Below are 21,162 nucleotides of genomic sequence, written 5' to 3'. Positions count from 1 at the left end.
TAAATCATCACTATCACCATCACCCGCTACTCAAACAACGTTACTTTTGTTTGTGTTTTTTTTTGTCTGTGCTAGATGCAGCTGCTCTCTGTTCCCTGCCCCAATGAACATCTGCACTAGGCCCAAGCCTTGGAGTGATTTACCTGAAGAGTGACACCGTTTTTTGGAAACTACTGTGAGTACATTATGCCTCCACGAAAGGGTCCTTAGTTCACTGTTTTTAATTAGAAAAAAGACACGCGCGCGCACACACGCACACACACACAGTTGTAAAAGCAGGCAAAAATTTACATGGCCTCATCTTTTGGATGCAGCCTTGCCTGATGTGTGTGTTGGGCCAGACCTGAGCACACCTTGCAGGGACTGGTGGAGTTCTTGGTCATTTGCATGGCTTCCCAGAGCAGCGACAGCTCCTCCCAATATGTTTGCATCTCATCACCCCCCTGTGTCACCCTTGAATCTCATGGGAACTTGTCATTTCATGTCAGTCTGTCAGCTTTGCTTGCCTGTATCTGCTTGTCTCAACTGTATCCCCATGCTGTTGCCTCATTGACATTAGAGGGAGCCGAGGCCTCTAGCTGGGGCTCTGGGCTCATTTTGCTACAACACTAAGCCATCATGCCAGCTCAGCTTTGCCCTCTGGATGCGTGGCTCTATGTAGCTGCTTTAGTTTCCTCCATGTCAGGATATTTATGTAGAAGAACTATAATCCTTGCAAAGAAAGGATTGCAAAGAAATTAGGGGAGGAGATAAGCTACCTACAGGAAATAATGATAAAAGATTGATGTCAAGGATTCATTAATCATTGCTGAAACTAACAGATGAATATATGGGTTTTTTTCACTAGGAAAGGCCAAATATTGAATTCTTTAGAACTGTGCATGAAAAATAACTTCAGTATACATTTTTAGATGAAAACTCATTGTAGTTGTTGTAGTTACAAGTTTTCCCATATGGTATGAGACAGGTAATGGGATGGTGTTTTACAGACATCTCTATTACTGGAAAATGCTAAACCTGGGAGACCAGCATTCCTCTTAGGCTTTAGGTAGGATTTTCACATTCATATTTTCTATATCTTTAGCTATTCTGTCATAAATCAAACTGAGGAGAAGGAAGTCAAGAATTTTTATTTTATTGTTTGACACTTTTCCCTCTAATGCTTTCAGTTTCCTGGATAATAATTGATGGTAATTGATGTATAGGTGATAGGCAAGCTTGCTCAGCCAGTCAGGGATGGGAACCTTCAGAGTACTGAGGTATAAACAGGGACTAAAGACATGAGAGAATATCGAAAATAGATTTTCTTCCACACGCACAGAAGAAACTTACTTAAATGATATCATCATTCATTCTTAAATTCGAGTGTAAGAAGTCTCGTAGAAATTTTTACATCTCACTAGTTTTCTGAGCTTTTTTTCATTACCGAAAAAGGAGCACAGCCAGCACACTAGGTTGCAGACTGGCTTCAAGATTTCTATGTCTATTGGGAGGGAAAGAGTCCTGCCTTCCTGTGCTACAGAGAGCCCAGATCTAGACCCAGGAATCAGGATCTGTCTGATGTGTCTGGAAAATTGCAGGGAAGCCCACAAGTGACTATCTGCTTCTGCCCTAGGGAGAATTTCACTGCACAGAGTGCCAGTGTAGTTTCACTTCTCATGGGCCTAGAGAAAGGACAAATCAGATTATAGTAACCCTTGCAGTGTCTGCTGTGCAGAAATTCGGCTTCCTTATATGTAAAGTGAAATAATAATAAAACTTATAGACTTGCTAGTCACAAAAATCAATCAGGTACAAAAACCATAAAAATATGAAGTATTTGCAAAGGGTGTCTCTTTCTGTGTGGTTTACAATGCTGTGGGCCTGGTCCCAAGGCTTAGGAGCAGGGGTAGGAGCAAGAGATAAAGTTTAACACATGGCCTGCACAACCATGCTCAGTCAGTGGCCCTGCCTTCTTACCCAGATTGTTGTGATAATTAAATGAAATAATGTATATATAGTTTCTGGCACAGCAGAAATAACTATCTATTCAATCAACTAAAATTTACTATGTTTCAGGCACTATTCTAGGCACTAGGGATGTGGTAGCAAGCAAAACAAACAAAAATTCCCACTCTCGAGTTTATATTTAGTTTTCTTGCTCTACAAATGGCAGAGAAAATAGGTACATAAAGCCCGAAGAGAACCAATTTTCTTTTATTTTGCTCTTTTCTTCCAGGGAGTAGTAATTGAGGATGAAAGGATAAAAAATAAGAAAGGGAAAGAACAGATATGCTGATGAGTGTTGCCAGCCCACCCAAACCAAACCCCAGAACCATTCTCTGCCCTCAGATGGGACCTGGAAGACCCCTCTGTGTAACACTACCCAGGTTCTCTTGTCCTCTGGCTTCCCTTTAAATTTGGCCAAAAGGAAACATTAGCCAGAGATGTGTGAGTGGGAGGAAAAAGAGGGCAGGCTATTTATTAGTTCTGTATCCTTTCCCAACTTCAATTCTGACTGAATTTAGAAAACTCCCTCCTTCCCTTTGGCCCTTCAGTTTAAATGGTTTAAAACAGATTAACAGCTCTCCACTGTTGCCAGTACTGATGCTTCACTGTCCCTTGAAGTTCCCTTACTGTAGCCTCTTCTATACCTCAGTACACAGTCTTCATTAAACTGTCTTCATTTAAAACTTTTGCATGTGCCATCGAACAGGATCTTGCCAGGATCCTGACTGATGCAGTGAGGGAGGAATACACTAAAAACATTCTAAGTCAGCTCTGCCAAAAGGCGGAAAAAATCTGAAAGAATAAAATGATCACAAAAATGTTTTAAATTAATATAAGAATGTTGAGCCAAGTAGCGAAAGGATAAATTATAAGAAAACATGATAAGCAAGAGTGCTCTAGGATAGTTTCGGTGAATAGACCGTAGTGTTTGCGCTTGACAGTCTTCCATCAGCCAAGTGCAGCTTGCTTGACTTTGAATATCAAGGACCTGTAGGAATAGCTACAGCAGCAACATGTGCATAGAAAGGTGTGAGGTGGCAGGGAATACCATAAGATCAAAGTGTTGAAGAAGAGATTGCTCATTTTAACAGCCTTTCCGCATTGCTACATTAACAATCCATTTGCTCATGGCCCGAATCTAGACATTAAAAAGAGTGCTAAGATAGAGGAAATCGTCTTATTATATAGCTAATATGATGGAAACCACAGAACTAATGCTGGGAAAGGAGCTATCATTATTGAGTACTTACTTTTTAACACCAGAGGTGATTTAAAAAAATGTTGTGATATTAAATTTAGAGAAAACTATTACAGTAAAAGACAGTGCCACCAATTCCCCTCAAACACCCCCATTCATGTCAAACATACTTATCCCATCATTTCTGTCACTTTAGAAGCAGTTGTAGAAATTCTCATTCATGTTTTTATAGGCTGTGATCAAAAATATGGTGAATACAGTTGATAAGTGCCATCCAATGGAAAGCCAGGGTTATAAAAGCATTACAGTGTGTCCTTATCTACTTTATTCACTAGATCTAGCACTATGAGACTTCTGTCTCTTCTGTGAATTCAAAATGCCCATGAAAGATAAATGTTTTAAATCGATTCAGGACATTAAGGGAGCCACAACAAAACTAAAGACACTTAGGAAAGAGGACTTCCAGAACTGCTTCAGAAAGTAGCAAGAATGGTGAGATAAGTGTGTCCAAAGCCAGGAGAGAGTATTTTGGGAGTATTAATGGCAATGTGTCTTTTACCATAATATTTTTTAAATTTAAGCATTCACTGCATATTTTCATCATACCTTGTATATGGTTCATCTCCTTTATTCCTCATGGCACCCCTAGAAAGTAGGCATTATTGTTCCCATTTTACATATGAAACAAATGAGGTTCATAGATGCAGAGTAAACTGCCTAGGGCACACAGTTAGTGGGTATCGGAGCTCAGCTCTGGCACCTCCCCCTCCCTTGCCTTTGTGGTTTGTTACAATCTCCCCTTCCCCTGCCTAGACACTCTCCTGTTGCTATGCACTATTTTAGAGAACAGAGAGATGATTACTAGCTCAAAAAGACTGGAGAGTCATCACTGATCTAAATTATTCTGATCCAGTGACTGAGTAATTATTTATCAAAAGGAGGTTCTGACTAATTCTTTCCTATCTAACCAGGCTGATAAGTGGAAGGCATGTTAATGTGCAGGAGAGTGTGGGAGCCCAGTGAAGGGAGAAAATTGGAAGAGGGAGATAGAAGAGAGCACTCTCTTCTCAACAGACCCTGGAGACTGATAAGAGCTCACAGAGATAAAATATTTATTTTTCCATATGTTACAGAAAGCATTGCCATCACTGTGTGTGTACAATATGTGCAAAGGAGTGTGAAATATATACATCAAATGCCACCGATCTGGTTAATTTCCATGCGTTTAACATGCTTAATACCTACCATCACATCCATATGTTTTAATGCATATTTCTTTCCACATACAATATGGTCTTCTAAGGAAAGAGCCAAAATGCTCTACAGCGTTACTCACTGCTATGTTTCAGCCCAAAACTTGGTGCCAGGGCCAGCACAAGGAGAGCTAAAAACCAAAAGGTTCTGCTGGCTAACTTAGCTGCCAGTCACCTTAAAACACTTTCCCAGTTCTTGAAGCAGCTTTTATTCTCATACCAGAAATGTTTACAGTGGGGAGATGAAAATGTATCCTTTCTCTTTGGACAATTGGGAGATGTTCAGTCAGGATGTCAGAACTGACTGTTGAAAGGCAGGTGCCTGTAGCCACAGTTTTTTTCTCCTTCTTTTCTTTCTTTCTTTTTTTTTTTGAATGCAGAGCTCCACCAGTGAGGCGAGAGGAAGTGCACAATGATTGGTCTGTTTCTCTGTGAAAGTGTTCAGGGCACACCCAGATTTGCTTTGCATATATTTATGAAACATCTGCCCTTTTCTTATTCTTAAATTCTTCCTCCTCACCAGCTTGCTTTTCTCTGGTTTCTTTCTTTGTTGTTGTTGGCTTGTAACTTTTTCATTGGAGCGTTCATTTTCCGGTTGAGAGGCAACGTCATCAGAGTGTATCATTTTAACAGAGTGAAAGAAAGGAAAGGGAGAGAGAGTGTGAGCGAAGAAGAGGGGAAGGAGGGAGGGAGGTGGGGGAGAGAGAAAGAGGCAGAGAGAGACAGAGAGAGAGAAGGATCACTAGAGGCCAGAGGTTGCCAAACCAAACTTTGGCATGGTGACCAGGAGGAAGGTTCTGGTAGGGAGTTAGCTCTCTGAAGTGCTCCCTGGAGTCAGCCAATGTGCTGCTGCCCTCTAAAGGCTTCAGGGAATAATGCACAGCCACAGAAGCAGAGACTTGCCCTCAGACGTGCCATGTTTATTCAATTCTTTTTATATAACCAAGGAAAGTATTTTCAATTAATTATAACAAAGCTTGCTCTTTCCTCCTTGATCAACTGCAAACTGCCAAAACTGGTCAAAGAACGGAGCTTGTGTATGTCGGATGAATAGTGAGCAATTCTCTGTTATCTGTGCAGGTGGGAAACATCCCAGTAGTAAAAGGCTAAATAAAATGGTATTAGGCAAATAGAGAGTGAGCCAAAAAAGTTGGCCTTCAGTATTTTCTAACAGTAGAGGTGGTTTAATGCTATTTTGCCAAGAATTTTCTCCAGAAATGATCCTTGAGACAACAGACAGAAAGTAAGGGTATTGGCATGAACAACAATTTCTGCAGTGTTAAAAATAAAAGTATAATAGTGGTTTGGCAATGTAATCATGTTTGAAAGAGAACATCCTTAATTTTCTGAACTACACGTCTAAAACCAGCCTTGGCCTCGTTGATAAGCATCAGAGATAAACTTTTTTCTGCTAGGTAGTATTTGTGATTGATATTCTGTCCCTATATATAAATGAATCACAAAGACCAGCCTAGTCCTATGGAACAAAATGACGTCACTCTTCTCAAATGCCCTTCATGGATGCAAAGTTGAAGCACCTAGTCAGGGTAGATTTCACTGCTACACAGAAAGAAGGAAATTTAATTGGGATTCAGGCTGTGGTGATCCTCAAAATACACTTTACTTTCAGCTACAATTTCATTCCACCAACAAGTAGTTGTTGAATGGCAGCTTTGTGGCTTAACAGTGTAGGCTAGAGAGTAAACTCTGGGAAGACAAGAGCCAGGCTCAGTTCCCTGGGCAAGGCTAACACATCACAGGCACATAGTAAATGTTTGCAAAATGAATGTGAATAAGTGATTAAAGAGAAGGAAGAAGGAAAGAATGAATGACTACTACACGGAATATAAAAATAACTGAGGCATTTCCTTACCCTCAGAGAGGTTATTGCATATAAATAACTATTCACGAAAAAACTTGAGTAAAATAATATTAGTAAAAACCATTTGGGGATTTCAGAGAACAAATGAGAAGTCCTATCCAGTAGAGAGGAATTGTGACCATTACAAGATGGAAAGAGCATTTGATAAGTATGAAGGGTGTTTGATTTCAATGAGCAGAAATGACAAAGGGATGATCAAATCAAGAAAAATAACTTGAGTAAAGATGTGGAGCCAAGAATGTAAATTCCAGGACTTTCTAGGAATGTTAAGAAATGTTGAGTCCAGTGTCCAATACATAGGGTACTTGAAATAAGCTAGAGCAGATAAGGAGCTGACCTCGAATGTCAGGTGAACATGACCATCGGGGATTTAGTGAATGTAGAGAAACGGGACTGGAGATGTGGAGGATGGAGAGCCAGTTAGTAAACAATAGTCCAGATAAAAAGTGGTAAGCCAAGTGCATGAACTGAGAAAGAAAGAAAGGTGTGGAAAATATGAAGGGAGCAGAATTGTTAAAACTTGATGTTAAATTGGCTTGAAGGCAGAGGAAAGTGTATAATGAGCCTGAGATTTCCCACTTGATGACAGACAGCAGTGGTGGAAGTAAGGACCATAGAGGAAGCAATGGTTTTCACAGAATAGAAGAGTTGCACTTTGAAGACTTTTTTATTAGATACCATTTTAAACTGAAAATCAGAATCTCAGAGCCCTGGGAGTTCCATGTGGACATTCAAACTTTGGGGGTTATTCCCATTGTCACCTATTCAACAAACAATGTGTAAGGCACTGCAATTTGTTGTTTGCCTTACATTGGCTTTTTGTATAGTGAGAAAAGTGTCTGAAAGTTTCCCCTCTATTCTAATCTTTACCATGCTACTCTGCCTTCTGCCCTCTAAAGAAACAGATTTGATTTCACAACCTATTGGACGAAAAACACAGAATACTAATCATAACACCATATTCTCCAAGGGCAGATTTAACTACCCAGTACAACAAATTTCAATATGAAATACAGTATTCTGTATAACAAGTTTAATGCCATGCTCTTAGAAACAAAGGAAGCATAGAAACAAATCCACTTACAAGTTATGCGCCACACATAATCTTCTATCAAAAAAAATGTTTTCTGGGGCTTGGGATGTAGCTCAGTACTTTAGAACTTGGCTGCTATGTACACATATGCAAGGCAAGGCCCTGGTTTTGATCCCTCGCAGTGAAAAAAAAATTGCTTCTTTGGTTATTATCCACATAGTGATAGGAAAAAAACACAAAGCTGAGGAAATTGAGAACATGTTCAAGGACTAATAAATCTCAGTTTGGCTGAAGTCTAGGGCTATGTATTATAAGCTCATTTATTAATTTAACATCAGTTGTACTGTCGTGAGAGGACTCCCAGAGCTGACTGATATCTGAGCTGTTTTACTTCTATTCTTGACCCCAAATGACAATTAGTAACAGTTAGTTTCTAATTCCTTTCACTCATCTCTTCCTCACATGCCAAACACACAGTCATACTCACGAACTCCAGGACCATTCACTGATGAAAATCTTCAGCATAGAATGAGTAAAGACTAGGAGTAGAGTATCTCTGTATGATACCTTGCTTCTTTGCCTACTAGGACCTAAGCTCTTCTTGTTACTTTTCACTTTCTACTTTAACAAAAAGCCTCCATCGCTGTCCCTCTTATCTGTACAGTCTGCAAATTTCGATTGTTATTTGAAATTGTGTATTGATTTAAAATAAAATCTAGTAACAGCAAGAAAGTTGAATGTTCTGTGTGTTCCATGAAGAAACTGAAAGCTGGAAGGAACCTTTAAGGCCTTCTAATCCAAGCCCTTTATTTTACAGATGAGGAAACTGAAGCCCAGAGAGGTGAAGTGAGGTGCCCAAGGCCACACAGCAAGTTAGAGGCACAGCTAGTACAATAGCTCAAGTCTCCTGACTCCCAGTCCAGTGCTCCTCCCATTACTCCACGGGTCCTGTCTCTAAGCTTCCTGACAAATGCTAGAACGGTAAACCTCCACTAGTATTTTTCCAGACCATGTTAAAACTCTTAAGGCGGGGCGGGGGGGGGTGGGGGATTCTTTCTTGGATAATGTCAGCCATACGTAGCTCAAGCTGTCTAAAAGTTCTGGGACAGGGTCTTTTTATACAGCCAACAGAGTCCAAATGTGGTGCTGTTTGCTTGGCCCATATGCTTTCATGTGTTCCCAGTTAGGCCATTACTGGAGGGAAAAAAAAAAACAAGAATCAGCTTGTTTTAAAACAAGGGACATACTGGACTCCCTCCCATCCCCCTTCAGAAAAAAAAATCAAGTTATCTTTAACAGATTCTAAAAATGCCTTTTCCCAAATATGCAGTCAGTTCCTTCAAAGGGCCCTTTGTTTATTTTCAGGAAGAAACCCAAGACAGCTGAAAACCAGAAGGCATCTGAGGAGAATGAGATTACTCAGCCTCGTGGGTCCAGCGCCAAGCCGGGCCTTCCCTGCCTGAGCTTTGAAGCTGTTCCGTCTCCAGACCCAGCCCTCATCCACTCAACACACTCACTAACAAACTCTCACGCTCACACCGGGTCATCTGATTGTGAGTACACCATTAAGGTCATGGTGTTTTCGCAGTGCTTGGAGTAATGTTTTTCCCCTGAATTCTGCCTGTTGTGCATTCAGAGCAAGCTATTTGCATTTTGTCTTCTAAAATAGCCAAAAGTAGCATGCCACCATTTTTATTTGACCAACTTCTATAATTTTCAAAGCTAAATCTATTTTAAAGCCAGGTAACCAGCCATTTGGCCTCAAAAGGCAAATTAATTATATGATCCACATTCTCTTTTATAGTATTAACTCAGATAAAGAAGTTACAATGCCGCCTTCTAATTATGCTGATCTGAATAATACCACTTCCACCATTACTAAATGGAACAACCAAATGTGGCCCTCAGAAGGGCATTTAGATACAAGGAAATGTCCATTTTTAAGTTACATAACACAAATCAGATTTGCATTAGTTATTGAAGTCTCATGTAGCTTGGCTGAATTTCTGTCTTTCCAGTTTTTAATTTATTTTGAAGTGGTTAAAGGATAGCATAAATTTACAGAAGAAAAGAAAAGGGCTTCCAAGAATTCAAAAGCCACCCGACTTAACATAGCCAATAAGAATTCAGGTTAAAAATATTTTTAATTAAAAAAACTGCCTGAGGGCTAAATTTGGAAATGGGCAGCTTAATGAGATCGTCACTATTGAAATCACTTCTTTGCTGTTTATTTTTGCCATCTCACTAACCTGGAAGTCACTTGTTCAAATTTTATTTTTTAAAAGTTGAATAGTCACATTTAGGAGATTTTTTTTGGGAGGGGGGGTCCTTTCTGAAACACAACCCAATACTTAGGGAGAAACATGTATGTTGACAATGTAAAACGTTAAATAAGTTTGGGGGCAAATCCAAATGAGTATTTCTTATAGCTTTAAGATACCTAGCAACTCTTCTGAACTGATCTCCATATGGGTCATCTGGTAACAGGCAAAGCGCTGGCATGTTCTTCTTTAGAATCAGTAAGATAAGATCAAGAAAGTTTTATTTCTTTTATCCTGTCCACAAAGACAAAAATTATTAATTAGGAAATGTAATTCTAAATCTATTGTTATTTTTTGGAAAGAACAAATGAATAATTTTGTGAAAAGGGTCAGAGATGACTGAGTCTGGAGATTTCATTCTCTGCTTGTTTCATCATAATAGTCTGTAGAGAAAGGGATAAGAACTAGGGGCAGGAGTTGGGGTGGAGACAGCTTGTTTTAAGTATGGCTGGGCTGAGACTGATCTGATGAGATTCAAACCTACACCTGTGTGATCCATATAGTCGAAGTTGCAATGTCTATAGAGAGATACAGGAGTCTGAAAGAGGGACTGTTTTCTGTGGACCATTGTAATAGTCACACTCTTGGACTTTCCTGGCAGTCTCCAGTAATAGTAATTACAGAAGGAATTGGAAAATAACGTGGCACTGTCCCCACAGACATGTGCACACTGTCCCTACCTACCAGGAAGGTGGCTTGTTCCTGTGGTGAAGGGCCTAGAGCTTGAGCATACAGACTTTCACTGCCTGGCCTTCTGCCATACATTATGGGGAAGACTACATGGAATGGCCTTAGCCCAGAAACCTCCTGTTACAGCAAAACAAGTGTTTTGCTGACTAGAAAAAGCAGTGATCTTCATTATTGTACTTTAAGCATCTTCCAGCTAGGCCTTAGCACTAGTATGGCCGACATTTAAGGAACAGTAGGAATATGGCATCGGTGTACAGTTCCTGGGTAACCCTGTGGAAGGCAGCAAATCTGAGCTTAGGAGGGTGTCTGAATGCAGTTGAGAGGAGAATGAATTGGGAGGAGAATCCTAATCTCCAGCTGTTTAGGAAGTCATTTTGATTTTGCCATTAAGATTTCCCTGCTCCAACTTCTTGTTTAAATTGATTATACTTTTCTCCAAATATATTTGGATTATAGTTTGTCCTGATTTGAGCCTACACTTAGAAGAAAATTGTTTTTAGGAAAGATTCACAGAAATCTGTCCATTTGGAGATTGCTTGTGAGAAGACAGGAAAAAGGTTTATTTTAAGCTGTTAAAATTTTTGGATGCTCTTCTTGCATTCAAGAGAATTTTTTTTTTTACTTTCAAATGTCATTTTACCATAGATTAATTTAAAAGCCTAATTTCTTTAAGGTAAAATATTCAATTCCTATTTAGAACTAACAGATTTGGGGCATTTAAAAATAGTGCCCCTGACTTGCTACTCTCTTTAACTTCAGAAACATTCTACCAGTGTGGGGTGTTTTAAGCTTTCACAAGTACCTAAATTTTTATAACACCTTTTTATTTGTCATATATTTAGCACATGATTCTTAATCATTCCTTAATGCCCATTTCCTGTCAGTCAGTATGATTCTTCCCAGTTTACAGATGAAAAAATTGAGAAAATTGACATTCACATAGATGAACTACTTGACCATGGTTAACCCACCTGGGGACTGAGAGGTGTTTGTGGGTTTGCTTTCACTGGGAGCAGCCAGAGTTTTCTGTTCATAGTCCAAAGATGGCATTCCTGGCTCTGGACAGGCACTTTAAAAATGTAAACTACTTTTATTGGTGATTGGGTTACAAAACAGGATGAATTAAATCATTCCCATAAAAGAAAATTCAGCTCCACTGTGAATTGGGAAGGATGGGCAAGTCACGGTATTGTTGCATGTGAAGGACACAGGCCATATTTTCAAGCAAAGTTGACAAGTCCGACCTCTTAAATTCTTAGTTTGCTATTTAACCTGCTGAGCCACTTCAAATTTGCCAAAAGATCCCAGTAATTTCAAACCAAGAAGGAATATAGTTGAGATATGCTTTCCTTTGTGAGGTGATAATGTTAATATTGCTACTGAAATGTGTGCTGCTTTGCATTGCACCCACTAATACAATTTCTTTTCAGTAATATTCTCCCATTACCTCCTAGCTTGTCACCTCTACACCATTTCTAAAAATCTAATGGTAAACAAATTTAGATGATGATAATGGAAGGCATTAAGATCAGCTTAGGAACAAAAAGGGTACAAAAACCCAAGTGTTTGACAGAGCACTTACCCATGGAACATGCTGAGTATGAACTGAGCCAAGCTCTCCCTTTAAATGCTTAAACAGGACTGAACCAAGTCAGTAGAGCAGACGAAGCTCTCCATATGAAAAACCTTCCTTGACAACTATCAAGCTGTAGCACATCACAGTCATATTCATGTGATAGACGCGACCAGAACTTTACTTGCATATTTCTTCCATTTTGTTTTCCCCCAACAAAGGCTTCCATCAAAGGGCACAGCAACTCTTCTCCCTTTAAGTATCCTAGATCCACCCAGTCTGAGGTTTCCTTTGTTGGAAGCTGATATCCACAGTTACTTACCTTCCCATCTTTTTCTCTTGACTCATCAGACTGTCTCATTTTTTTTTTTGTCTTCGCCAAAATGCACTTACACATTAACAGTTTTTATTTATTTTTAATTTAACCTTTACACATTACCAAACTGTTGTGTGGGTGGTTTTAACTTTAGCTCTGTAGGTAGCATGACGCTGCTGGGACCGAACGCTCTGGAGAAGACTCCGGGCTCATCCTTTTCTGTCTCTTGCCATCCACCTTCTTTGGCCTTATCCATCCCCACCCCCAACCCTTTACATTGCCTGTCCAAGTCCCTGTGATTAAAATTTTTAGTACTCTTGGCTCATTTTGAACTTTTGAGCAATTTTTTAGAGAACAAAACAAAGAGGATTTTTATTGCAAACTCCATTAATGCCACATTAAAGCTGACATTTTAATTACCCCCAAGTCAGGAAATGCAAAGTTCAGGTTCCCACAGCAACAGAAACTGTCCCCTTGAGTGCCCGCATCACAGCAGATTCTTTCATTCCCTGATTATACAACGCCGGGGGTGGGGACATTGTTTTTATCCATGTATGTGGCAAGGAGCAGAACTCTTATTCTTTGTTTCTTTCCTGTAACTACAGTTGAGGATATGGGTCTTTAGCTTCTCTCCCCAAACCATCTATATGTATTATCCTGTAATGGAAGACTGTTGTAGCTCTACATGTGCACACGGACAGAATTAAAGTTGCTGTGGGAACATTAACTCTGATTTCCGGACTTCCGTGCCAGTCACATTTAAACCATAATGTTGTAATTTTTGGCATGTAATAAATGTGCATTTCATGTACACAGACAGAAAGAAGCATAAAATGTATTTTAAAGAGCAATTAATTACTAACTTTGTGATTAAAAAACATTTGGTGCATTTAGCATCAGCTGCTGGTCTTAGCCAGGCCTAATAGATGACATACTGTGTCTCATCCTGTATCTCAGATGTACTTACTGTATGTTCCTGTTCTTCTGGATAATTAATTCCCTTAGTAAAGCTGTAGGGGGAAAACAAAATGGAAGGAATATGCAAGCATGTAAATAGGGAAAGGATATTTTGAAGGAAATGATTCATTTCTGCAAATAAACCTCGGAGTCCCTGATAAAGTGCCAGAAATCTGCTAAGTGGGTGTAGACAAAGGTTTCTGGCCACCTTAGAGCATCTGGTCTGGGGCCATAAGAACAACTTGCAAGCAGATTTTCCTATGAATTCCAGGCATGCCCAGTGGAGGAGTGATTTTTACTCTGCACTAACTTTTTAGGCCTAAGGCTTTTCAGTTTATATTCAAACTGGAAAGGCAAAGTTGTAGGGAAATCAGGTAAGGTGTGGGATTTGCCAAAGAATCTGACTTAGAAAACTGTGGAATTCTTTTTTCCTTTACACTTGAATCTGGTTGACCCATTTGTATTAGAGAAGGAAAATTTTCAAAGTAACTAAACAGGTTTGTGAGTGAAAGGAATTAGTAGCAATACTTTATTGTACAGTGTTTAAAAATTCATCAGGCCGGGGATTTAGCTTAGTGGTTCCGTTGTCTGCCTCACAAGTACAAGGTCCCGAGTTCGATCCCCAGTACCAGAAAATAAATAAATAAAATAAAAATAAAAATGCAAATGCTTGAGTTCATTTGAAATAGAGTGAGATGAAAATTTTACTAAAAAGGTGTGTAGCTTGAACTCTCAGGTGAGGCTTCCAGATGGAAACACTCAATGAAGATTCTCTTGCTGTTTGCTCATTCACTCTCCTGTCATAATCTCCTTTTTGTTCAGTTTGGTTGCATATGGTATTTAACCTTTAAGAAAGATACTTCAGTTTACAGGGCTCTGATTTGCTTTTACTTGGGCTGTCTCTATGTGTGAATGTATGTCTGTATGAGTGAAAACTGCTCAAGCAAGTTTGAAAGTCTCTGGCAAATTTGACTGTGTGTTCAAAAAGTTTCCAGTCGGAAAGCTGATTCAGTGTAAAACCTTCCAAAAACTTCCTGAGGCACCTGTTCACATAAAAAGATTGGATTTCTGTTGGAGGTGCTCAGAAGGCAGTGTTTATAACTGAAGATCTCTGTTTGGTATGCCAAAAAATGAAAAACATTTTGGCCCCAAAAAACCTCCATAAATGTTCAAAATGTATAATCAAACAAAAGCTTCATTTGGATTCAAATGCATGTATCTCAGCAGATGTGTCTAAACTAACTGGAATCCCACAGGAGCAGCTGAACTGGATTTTGGTATGTCTTGATAACTGAAAGAGTTATTCTTAGACTTTGGAAGGACAAAAATGGTCCATCTGTGAAGAACCGTAATAGAGACATGGCAAAAAAACAGCATCCTCTGAAAGAGTGTATTTATGGAATTTAGGACAAGTTGGACAATCCTGAAAACATTTTGGGGTCACACTAATTTGCAGGAGAAATATAGCCAATATGGGATGGAATAACAACCACAAAACAGTTATGACACTATGGCTAGGATAATTAATTTCTAATAAATTCCATGTAAGTTAAGGAGTAAATAAAGTAACTGTTTTATAACTAGGTGCTCTTGTTACATTACTCCTCATTCTAAATCCTATAAGGGATTACATGCTTATCTTTTTGTTGTTGTTGTTGGTGTTGTTGTTGTTGGGACTGGGGATCGAACTCGGGACCTTGCGCTTGCAAGGCAGGTGGCAGAACCACTAAGCTAAATCCTCGGCCTCTACATGCTTATCTTTTATTGCTAGGAATTTAAACTATTTTTCTGCCATTCCATTAACCAAGTAAATCTCTTTCCTATTAAGCGTAGATTTTGTTTCTTTGAAGATAGTCTTTCTGTTTTTAAAAAGCCACATTTTTTGCCTCTAGTTAATTGATATATACTCTCTTTGGAATTTTTTTCATTGCCTTTTATACCCTTATTTGGAGATTTTAGTCCACAGTCCAGCACGTATACATTTGAAAGCTAGTTCATTTTTTATTTGCTCTAATTTTCTAGTTTCTACTTTGTATTAAAGGACACATTTAGCTTTTTTTCTTTTTTTGTGAAGCTGGTAATCAAACCCAGGGCCTCATACATGCTACATGGTAGGCAAGCACCCTAGTACTGCACTACATCCCCAGTCCTATTCAGGAACACATTTATTTTTAAAAATCACATTTTTTAGTCTCATGTCTTAATCTACCTCTTCTTATAAAACGGGACCTCTTTTTACAGAACTTTCCCTACAATGCTAATTTAATTCGATGTCTCTCATGATCACTTAATGCAATAATTTCTGGTCTTCACTTTTACCTCATTCACTTGTGCATTCATTTACTTATTCATTAGTTTAGTCATTGACCAAATGTTATCGAACCCCTGTTTCAGCACCATGTCCTCAGCTAAGATTAGATATGAACATGACACCGTCCCCTCATTTAGGAACTCACAGTGTTTGTAAAGACTTTGCTGAACTTGTGAAGAGGTGAATACAAATGCAATATTGAAGTGTTCGAGTATGCACAAAATGGTATGAAGTATCCGAGGAAGGATGTTGTAGCAGTGAGAAGGGCTCCACAGGGAAGATAGCATTAAACTGAAACAGGAAGGAATAAGCGTGTGTAGAAGAGGGAAATAATGTCATTTTATTCAGAAGAAATACAAGGAGGCTCACAGAGGCACAAGAAGAAAATGGTGCTTTCAAAAAACAGAGCACTTCAGTTATGATGCTGAGACCTTCATACACTTGGTCTCATTTTAATCACAAAACCATTTGTATTTGGTTAGCATTGCTTGTTGTTATAATTCATCTGGACTGAAATCTTTTAGAAACACTTGCTTCCCAAATAAATAATAAAGCACAGCTCCCACTTACTTTCTAATAAACAGAAGTATCCTTCCTTCCACACAGTCAGTAGAAGAAAGTATTCTAAGTGACCTAGATATGATGTGTTCATCAATATATCTCAATATAATTTTTCTTATTGAGAAAGGTTCCTTCCTAGGGCCACACAATCACCTATAGATCCTGCTGGATCTTTCTTAATGGCTCATGGCCTCCCTAGACTCCAGCAATGTGTCATTTTATGAGTCTTCCCAGATATCTTAATAATCTGGTCTCATTACCCATTGCCTCAAGTTATATGTCATGTTGCTCTCCCAAACACTGCATAAATGTGCTTATGATTGTTTGTAATTGTTAGAACTAACTGCTGACTTTCAAGGTCCCATTCTTCATCTCACCATCTTATCCCTTGCTGGAGTATATCTTCAATTCTTATCTTCAGCTGCTGGGGACAGTTTTGTATGTGCTCCTCTGCTCATGCAAAATTTCATTTTGTAAAATTAGTGCTTCTCCATATCTGCCAAAGTTTCTCACATCCTGACATTTAAAAAAATTTAAAAACCTATATGTGCTACTGCCCTAGGAGGTAGATAATTTAGGATTGAATGAAAGCATGATGAGGATTCTTTTAAGTCTTGCATGCTTGAAGGAAATTTTATTCCGCAGGTACCTCACACATTAGATGCCACAGTCAAATCTATTACTACTCATCAGCAGAATAAGCAGTTTCTGCTTTGTTTTTTGCTTTTCTTCTGTCTCTACATTCTTTGTTCTCTGTCATGAATGTGTTCCAATTTGAACTATTTAACAGCACTGAAAGAGATTAAAGGTTACCTGATCTAAACTCATCATTGCACAATAAGGGAAACTGAGGACCAAAGAAGGCAAGTATCATACAAGAGGGTTCTCAGCATAATGAGAGATAGAGCCAAAAACTGAGTCCTGTTCTTCTTCCCACCATATATGGTGCCTGCTTCCGAGTCTTCTTTTAAAAGAACCTATGTTTTTGGAACAGAAATGAGTCAGGACTGTTCATCCATCAGTCGACTAGATATTTTCGATGTGGAAGACTATGATCTGGGTGTTGTACAGGATGCAGTTTTATAAATTGGAGCACTATGCTTAGAGACTAAGAGACTCATAGACTAGAGCAGATACATGCACAAAGAGCTGCCCTTCAGGGTCCCCGTACACCAGGACCCACCTCAACCCACTCGGTTGGCAGCTGTGCAGATAGAGTACATTTGTCTGTGTGCCTGGCACTGCACTGAGTTCCATGAGTGCACAAAGGTGGAGACAAACAGACCCTGACACCAAGAGTCTTAATACATATCCTCAAGTCATTATTATCTTAAAGTACATTATAATCCAGTTAACAGTAACACCTAGCTACCTTAGTGAGAAGATTCCCCTCATATTCTTTTGAAAAATAGCATTCAGCAATTTTGGAAGTATGGCCATTTTCACTATATTGATTCTTCCTACCCAGGAACAAGGGATATCTTTCCATTTTCTTGTATCCGCTTTGATCTCCTTCTTCAGAGTGCTGTAGTTTTCAGTGTAGAGGTCTTGCTTCCTTTGTTAGGTTGATTCCTACATATTTCTTTTTTTTAGATGCTATTGTAAAAGGAATTATTTCCTGAATTTCTCTCTCAATGGGTCTGCTGTTTGCGTATAAGAAGGCTATTGTTTTTTGAGTGTTGACCTTGTATTCAGCTACTCTACTGAATCTGTCAATTAGATCTAGAAGACTTTTGACCAAGTTTTTTAGGCCTTCTATGTAAAGTATCATATCATCAGCAAATAATGACAGTTTCACTTCTTCCTTTCCTATCTTTATTCCTTTTATTTCTTTCTCTTTTCTAATTGCTATGGCTAATGTTTCCAGAACAATGTTGAACAGGAGTGGTGATAGTGGGCATCCTTGTCTTGTTCCTGATTTTAGCGTGAAGGTTTTCAGTTTTTGACCATTTAGTATGATGTTGGCTGTTGGTTTTTCATAGATAGCCTTAATCAGGTTGAGATAAAGACCTTCTGTTCCATTTTCTATAGTGTTTTTATCATGAATGGGTGTTGGATTTTTGTCAAATGCTTTTTCTGCATCTATTGAGATGATCATATGGTTTTTGTCCTTGACTCTGTTAATATAGTGTATTACATTTATTGATTTATGGATGTTGAACCATCCTTGCATCCCTGGGATAAATCCGACTTGGTCAGGGTGTATGATCTTCTTGATGACCCTCTGTATTCTGTTTGCCAGTATCTTGTTGAGGATTTTTGCATCTATGTTCATTAGGGAGATTGGCCTGTAGTTCTCTTTTTGGGTTGGGTCTTTCCCTGGTTTTGGGATCAAAGTAACACTTGCTTCCAGGAATGAATTTGGAAGCCTTGCTTCCCTTTCAATTTTCTTGATGAATTTAAAGAGTAATGGTATTAGTTCTTCTTTAAATGTCTTGTACAATTCCACAGTGAACCCATCAGGACCTGGGCTTTTCTTTGTTGGTAAATTTTTTATTGCATTTTCAATTTCACTCATTGTTATTGAGGTGTTTAGAATTTCTATATCTTATTCATTTAACTTTGGCAATTCGTATGTATCTAGGAATCTGTCCATTTCTTCTGTGTTTTCCATTTTATTAGAGTACAGGTTCTCAAAGTAGGTATTGGTGATCCTCTGGATTTCTGCTGGATCTGTTGTGGCTTCACCTTTTCCATTCTTAATTGCATGGATTTGAGCCTTTTCTTTCCTTTTTTTGATAAGTTTGGCTAAAGGTTTATCGATTTTATTTATCCTTTCAAAAAACCAACTCTTTGATTCATTGATTTTTTTGTATCATTCTCTTAGTCTCCATTGCATTGATTTCTGCTCAGATCTTTATAATTTCCTTTCTTGTATGAGTTTTGGGTTTGTTATGCTCTTCTTTTTCTAGGAGCTTGAGGTTCTGCACTTAGGTTATTTAACTGAGTTCTCTCTGTTGTCCTAATATGGGCATTCACTGCTATGAATTTCCTGCATAGAACTGCTTTCATTGTGTCCCACAGATTCCTGTATGTTGTACTGACATTATCATTTACTTGTAGAAACTGTCTAATTTCTTAAACACTCTAATTGCCCATCAACTGGAAACTGGATAAAGAAGATGTGTTTTTGGCTGGGGATTTAGCTCAGTGGTTCCGACGTCTGCCTCGCAAGCTCAAGGACCTGAGTTTGATCCCCGGTATCAAAAAAAAAAAAAGAAGAAGAAAAAGAAGAGGAAGATGTGTTTTATTTTTATAAGTGGAGTACTTCTCAGCCATAAAGAATGAGAAACTAGAGACATTTATACCTAAGTGGATGCACATTGAGGCCATACTCTTCAGTGAAATAAATAGGACACACATGTAAATACCGAATAGTTTTCTCTGGTGTGAGAAACTGAAAGTGTAAATGAAGATTAAAATGTATAATAGATAAAGTGAAGTAGAAAGAAAAGGTCCAAAGAGGAAGGAGAAGGGGAAGGGGAAGTGGGAGGGGTAAGGGAGAGGGAGAAGGGAAAGGAAAAAATATGAGAAAAGGAAAAAATGGAAACATAGTCTTTGTAAATAGGGAGGGGTTGAAGGGAGGGCAGGGAAATGAAGAAAAAAATAAGGACCAAGATAGATAATGTAAAGATACAAATTCCCAATGATGAATGTCATCATTTTGTATACCTAAAATGTACCAATAAATTTATTTTTAAAAACTACAAAAAAAAAAATAGCATTTAGCCGGGGATTTAGCTCAGTGGTGCCACCACCTGCCTTGCAAGCACAAGGTCCTGAGTTCGATTCCTGGTACCAAAAAAAAGAAAAACAGCATTTCACTGAAAGTGAGCCATTGATAATGTGGAGTATAAGGGGTTTGTTGTCTGGTGCAAAGCTGTGGCAGGGTTTTAAGTAGGGGTCCTGATCAAAACTTTGCTTGGGAGGAGATCTAATTTAGCAGCAAGGAGCACGCATAGATGGTGGGGTGACTGAAAGAGAGTTCAGAAAGCATTCAGTAGTTCACAGGATTGGCAACCTAAAGGGGGCTGATGGTAGGAGGGAAGGGATGGGGGAGCCAGGTTCCCTAGACTGTGGGTAGACAGATCCAGGAGCTGACTATTAGATAAGAGAAAGGAAATTATCAAAGATAACTCCAAGATAGCAAAATGATAAAACCTAAGTATTGAGAGAATACAATAGAACTCCATTTACGCTGCACCTAGTGTAAAATACTAGGGGCTATTCCCAATAGAAGCACCTGACATTGAGCTACAGATAGAGTACTTGAGTATGCAGAAGTATTTGAAATTAGGGCTAGGGAACACTGGCCCAGAGGCCACACTTTGGCATAAATGTGAGAATAAACTTCAAAGAAGACTTTGTTGAGAGAAAAAAAAGGAAAATAGATTCCCTAGGGAATATTTACATTGAGTGATAAGAAAGAGAACAAAGAACCATCAAAGGAAGGCAAGGGAAAAAAGATCTGAGAGATAGGAGCAAAACCAAGATAGTGCCTCTGGGAGGGAAAGGATCAGCAGTGTCTGCTGCCACAGACACTAAGGAGGCAGAGAACTGGGAAAGGTCACCTTCAGTGTAGGGATTGGTAGAGTCCTAGTGGCTGTCATGAAAGCAGAATTAGATGTGTCTCACACACACAAAATAACAACAATAAAATATTCACACAGGAGAATTCAGGAGTAAACAGAGCAGGAACAGGAAAACAACAATTAGCAAACTTTTTAAAAGAACTTGAACAATTTAAATAGAAATAGTAATAAACAACTCAAGAATGGCCTAAGGAATATTTTTATAATACAGGAATTCCAAACCCATTTAGAAGCTGAGAAATACAAAACAATATTAAGAGAGACTCTGCAATTAAATAGGCAAGGTGAGAAGGAATTCCATCTCTATTTCATAAGGTAATAGAGATGATAAATATATGTAAAAGAAATTTGAAGGCACTATCCAGCCCAATGAGTCAATAATTTTACAGAGTCTTCATGTACTGCTTACAACATTGTTTCTTTTCCTTTTAGCGAATAGAAATGTTTTTTAAGACTTAGTACTTGTCTTCTTTGGATAGCTTCACA

General features: G+C 38.7%; 1 protein-coding gene across 50 annotated transcripts in view; it reads left to right on the top strand.

The window, feature by feature from the left end:
* The window catches only part of Zbtb20 (zinc finger and BTB domain containing 20), an 865,938-nt gene that overhangs the window by 808,912 nt on the left and 35,864 nt on the right, over positions 1 to 21,162 (top strand). For 43 of the 50 annotated variants that reach the window (XM_021263367.2, XM_087208762.1, XM_087208829.1 and 40 more), the window contains 3 exons: positions 76 to 175; positions 8,173 to 8,336; positions 8,721 to 8,908. In XM_021263367.2, the coding sequence (XP_021119026.1) occupies positions 8,326 to 8,336; positions 8,721 to 8,908 (199 nt within the window). In that variant the 5' untranslated portion in view covers positions 76 to 175; positions 8,173 to 8,325. The remainder of the gene's footprint in view (positions 1 to 75; positions 176 to 8,172; positions 8,337 to 8,720; positions 8,909 to 21,162) is intronic. The other 7 variants (XM_087208842.1, XM_087208839.1, XM_087208857.1 and 4 more) reach the window with 1 other exon arrangement.

Source organism: Heterocephalus glaber, unplaced genomic scaffold (assembly GCF_053883595.1).
Source record: "Heterocephalus glaber isolate CG9 unplaced genomic scaffold, H.glaber_assembly_v1.0 deba00000122, whole genome shotgun sequence".
NCBI classification, from domain to species: domain Eukaryota; kingdom Metazoa; phylum Chordata; class Mammalia; order Rodentia; family Bathyergidae; genus Heterocephalus; species Heterocephalus glaber.
This window is presented reverse-complemented; position numbering and strand designations above follow the sequence as displayed.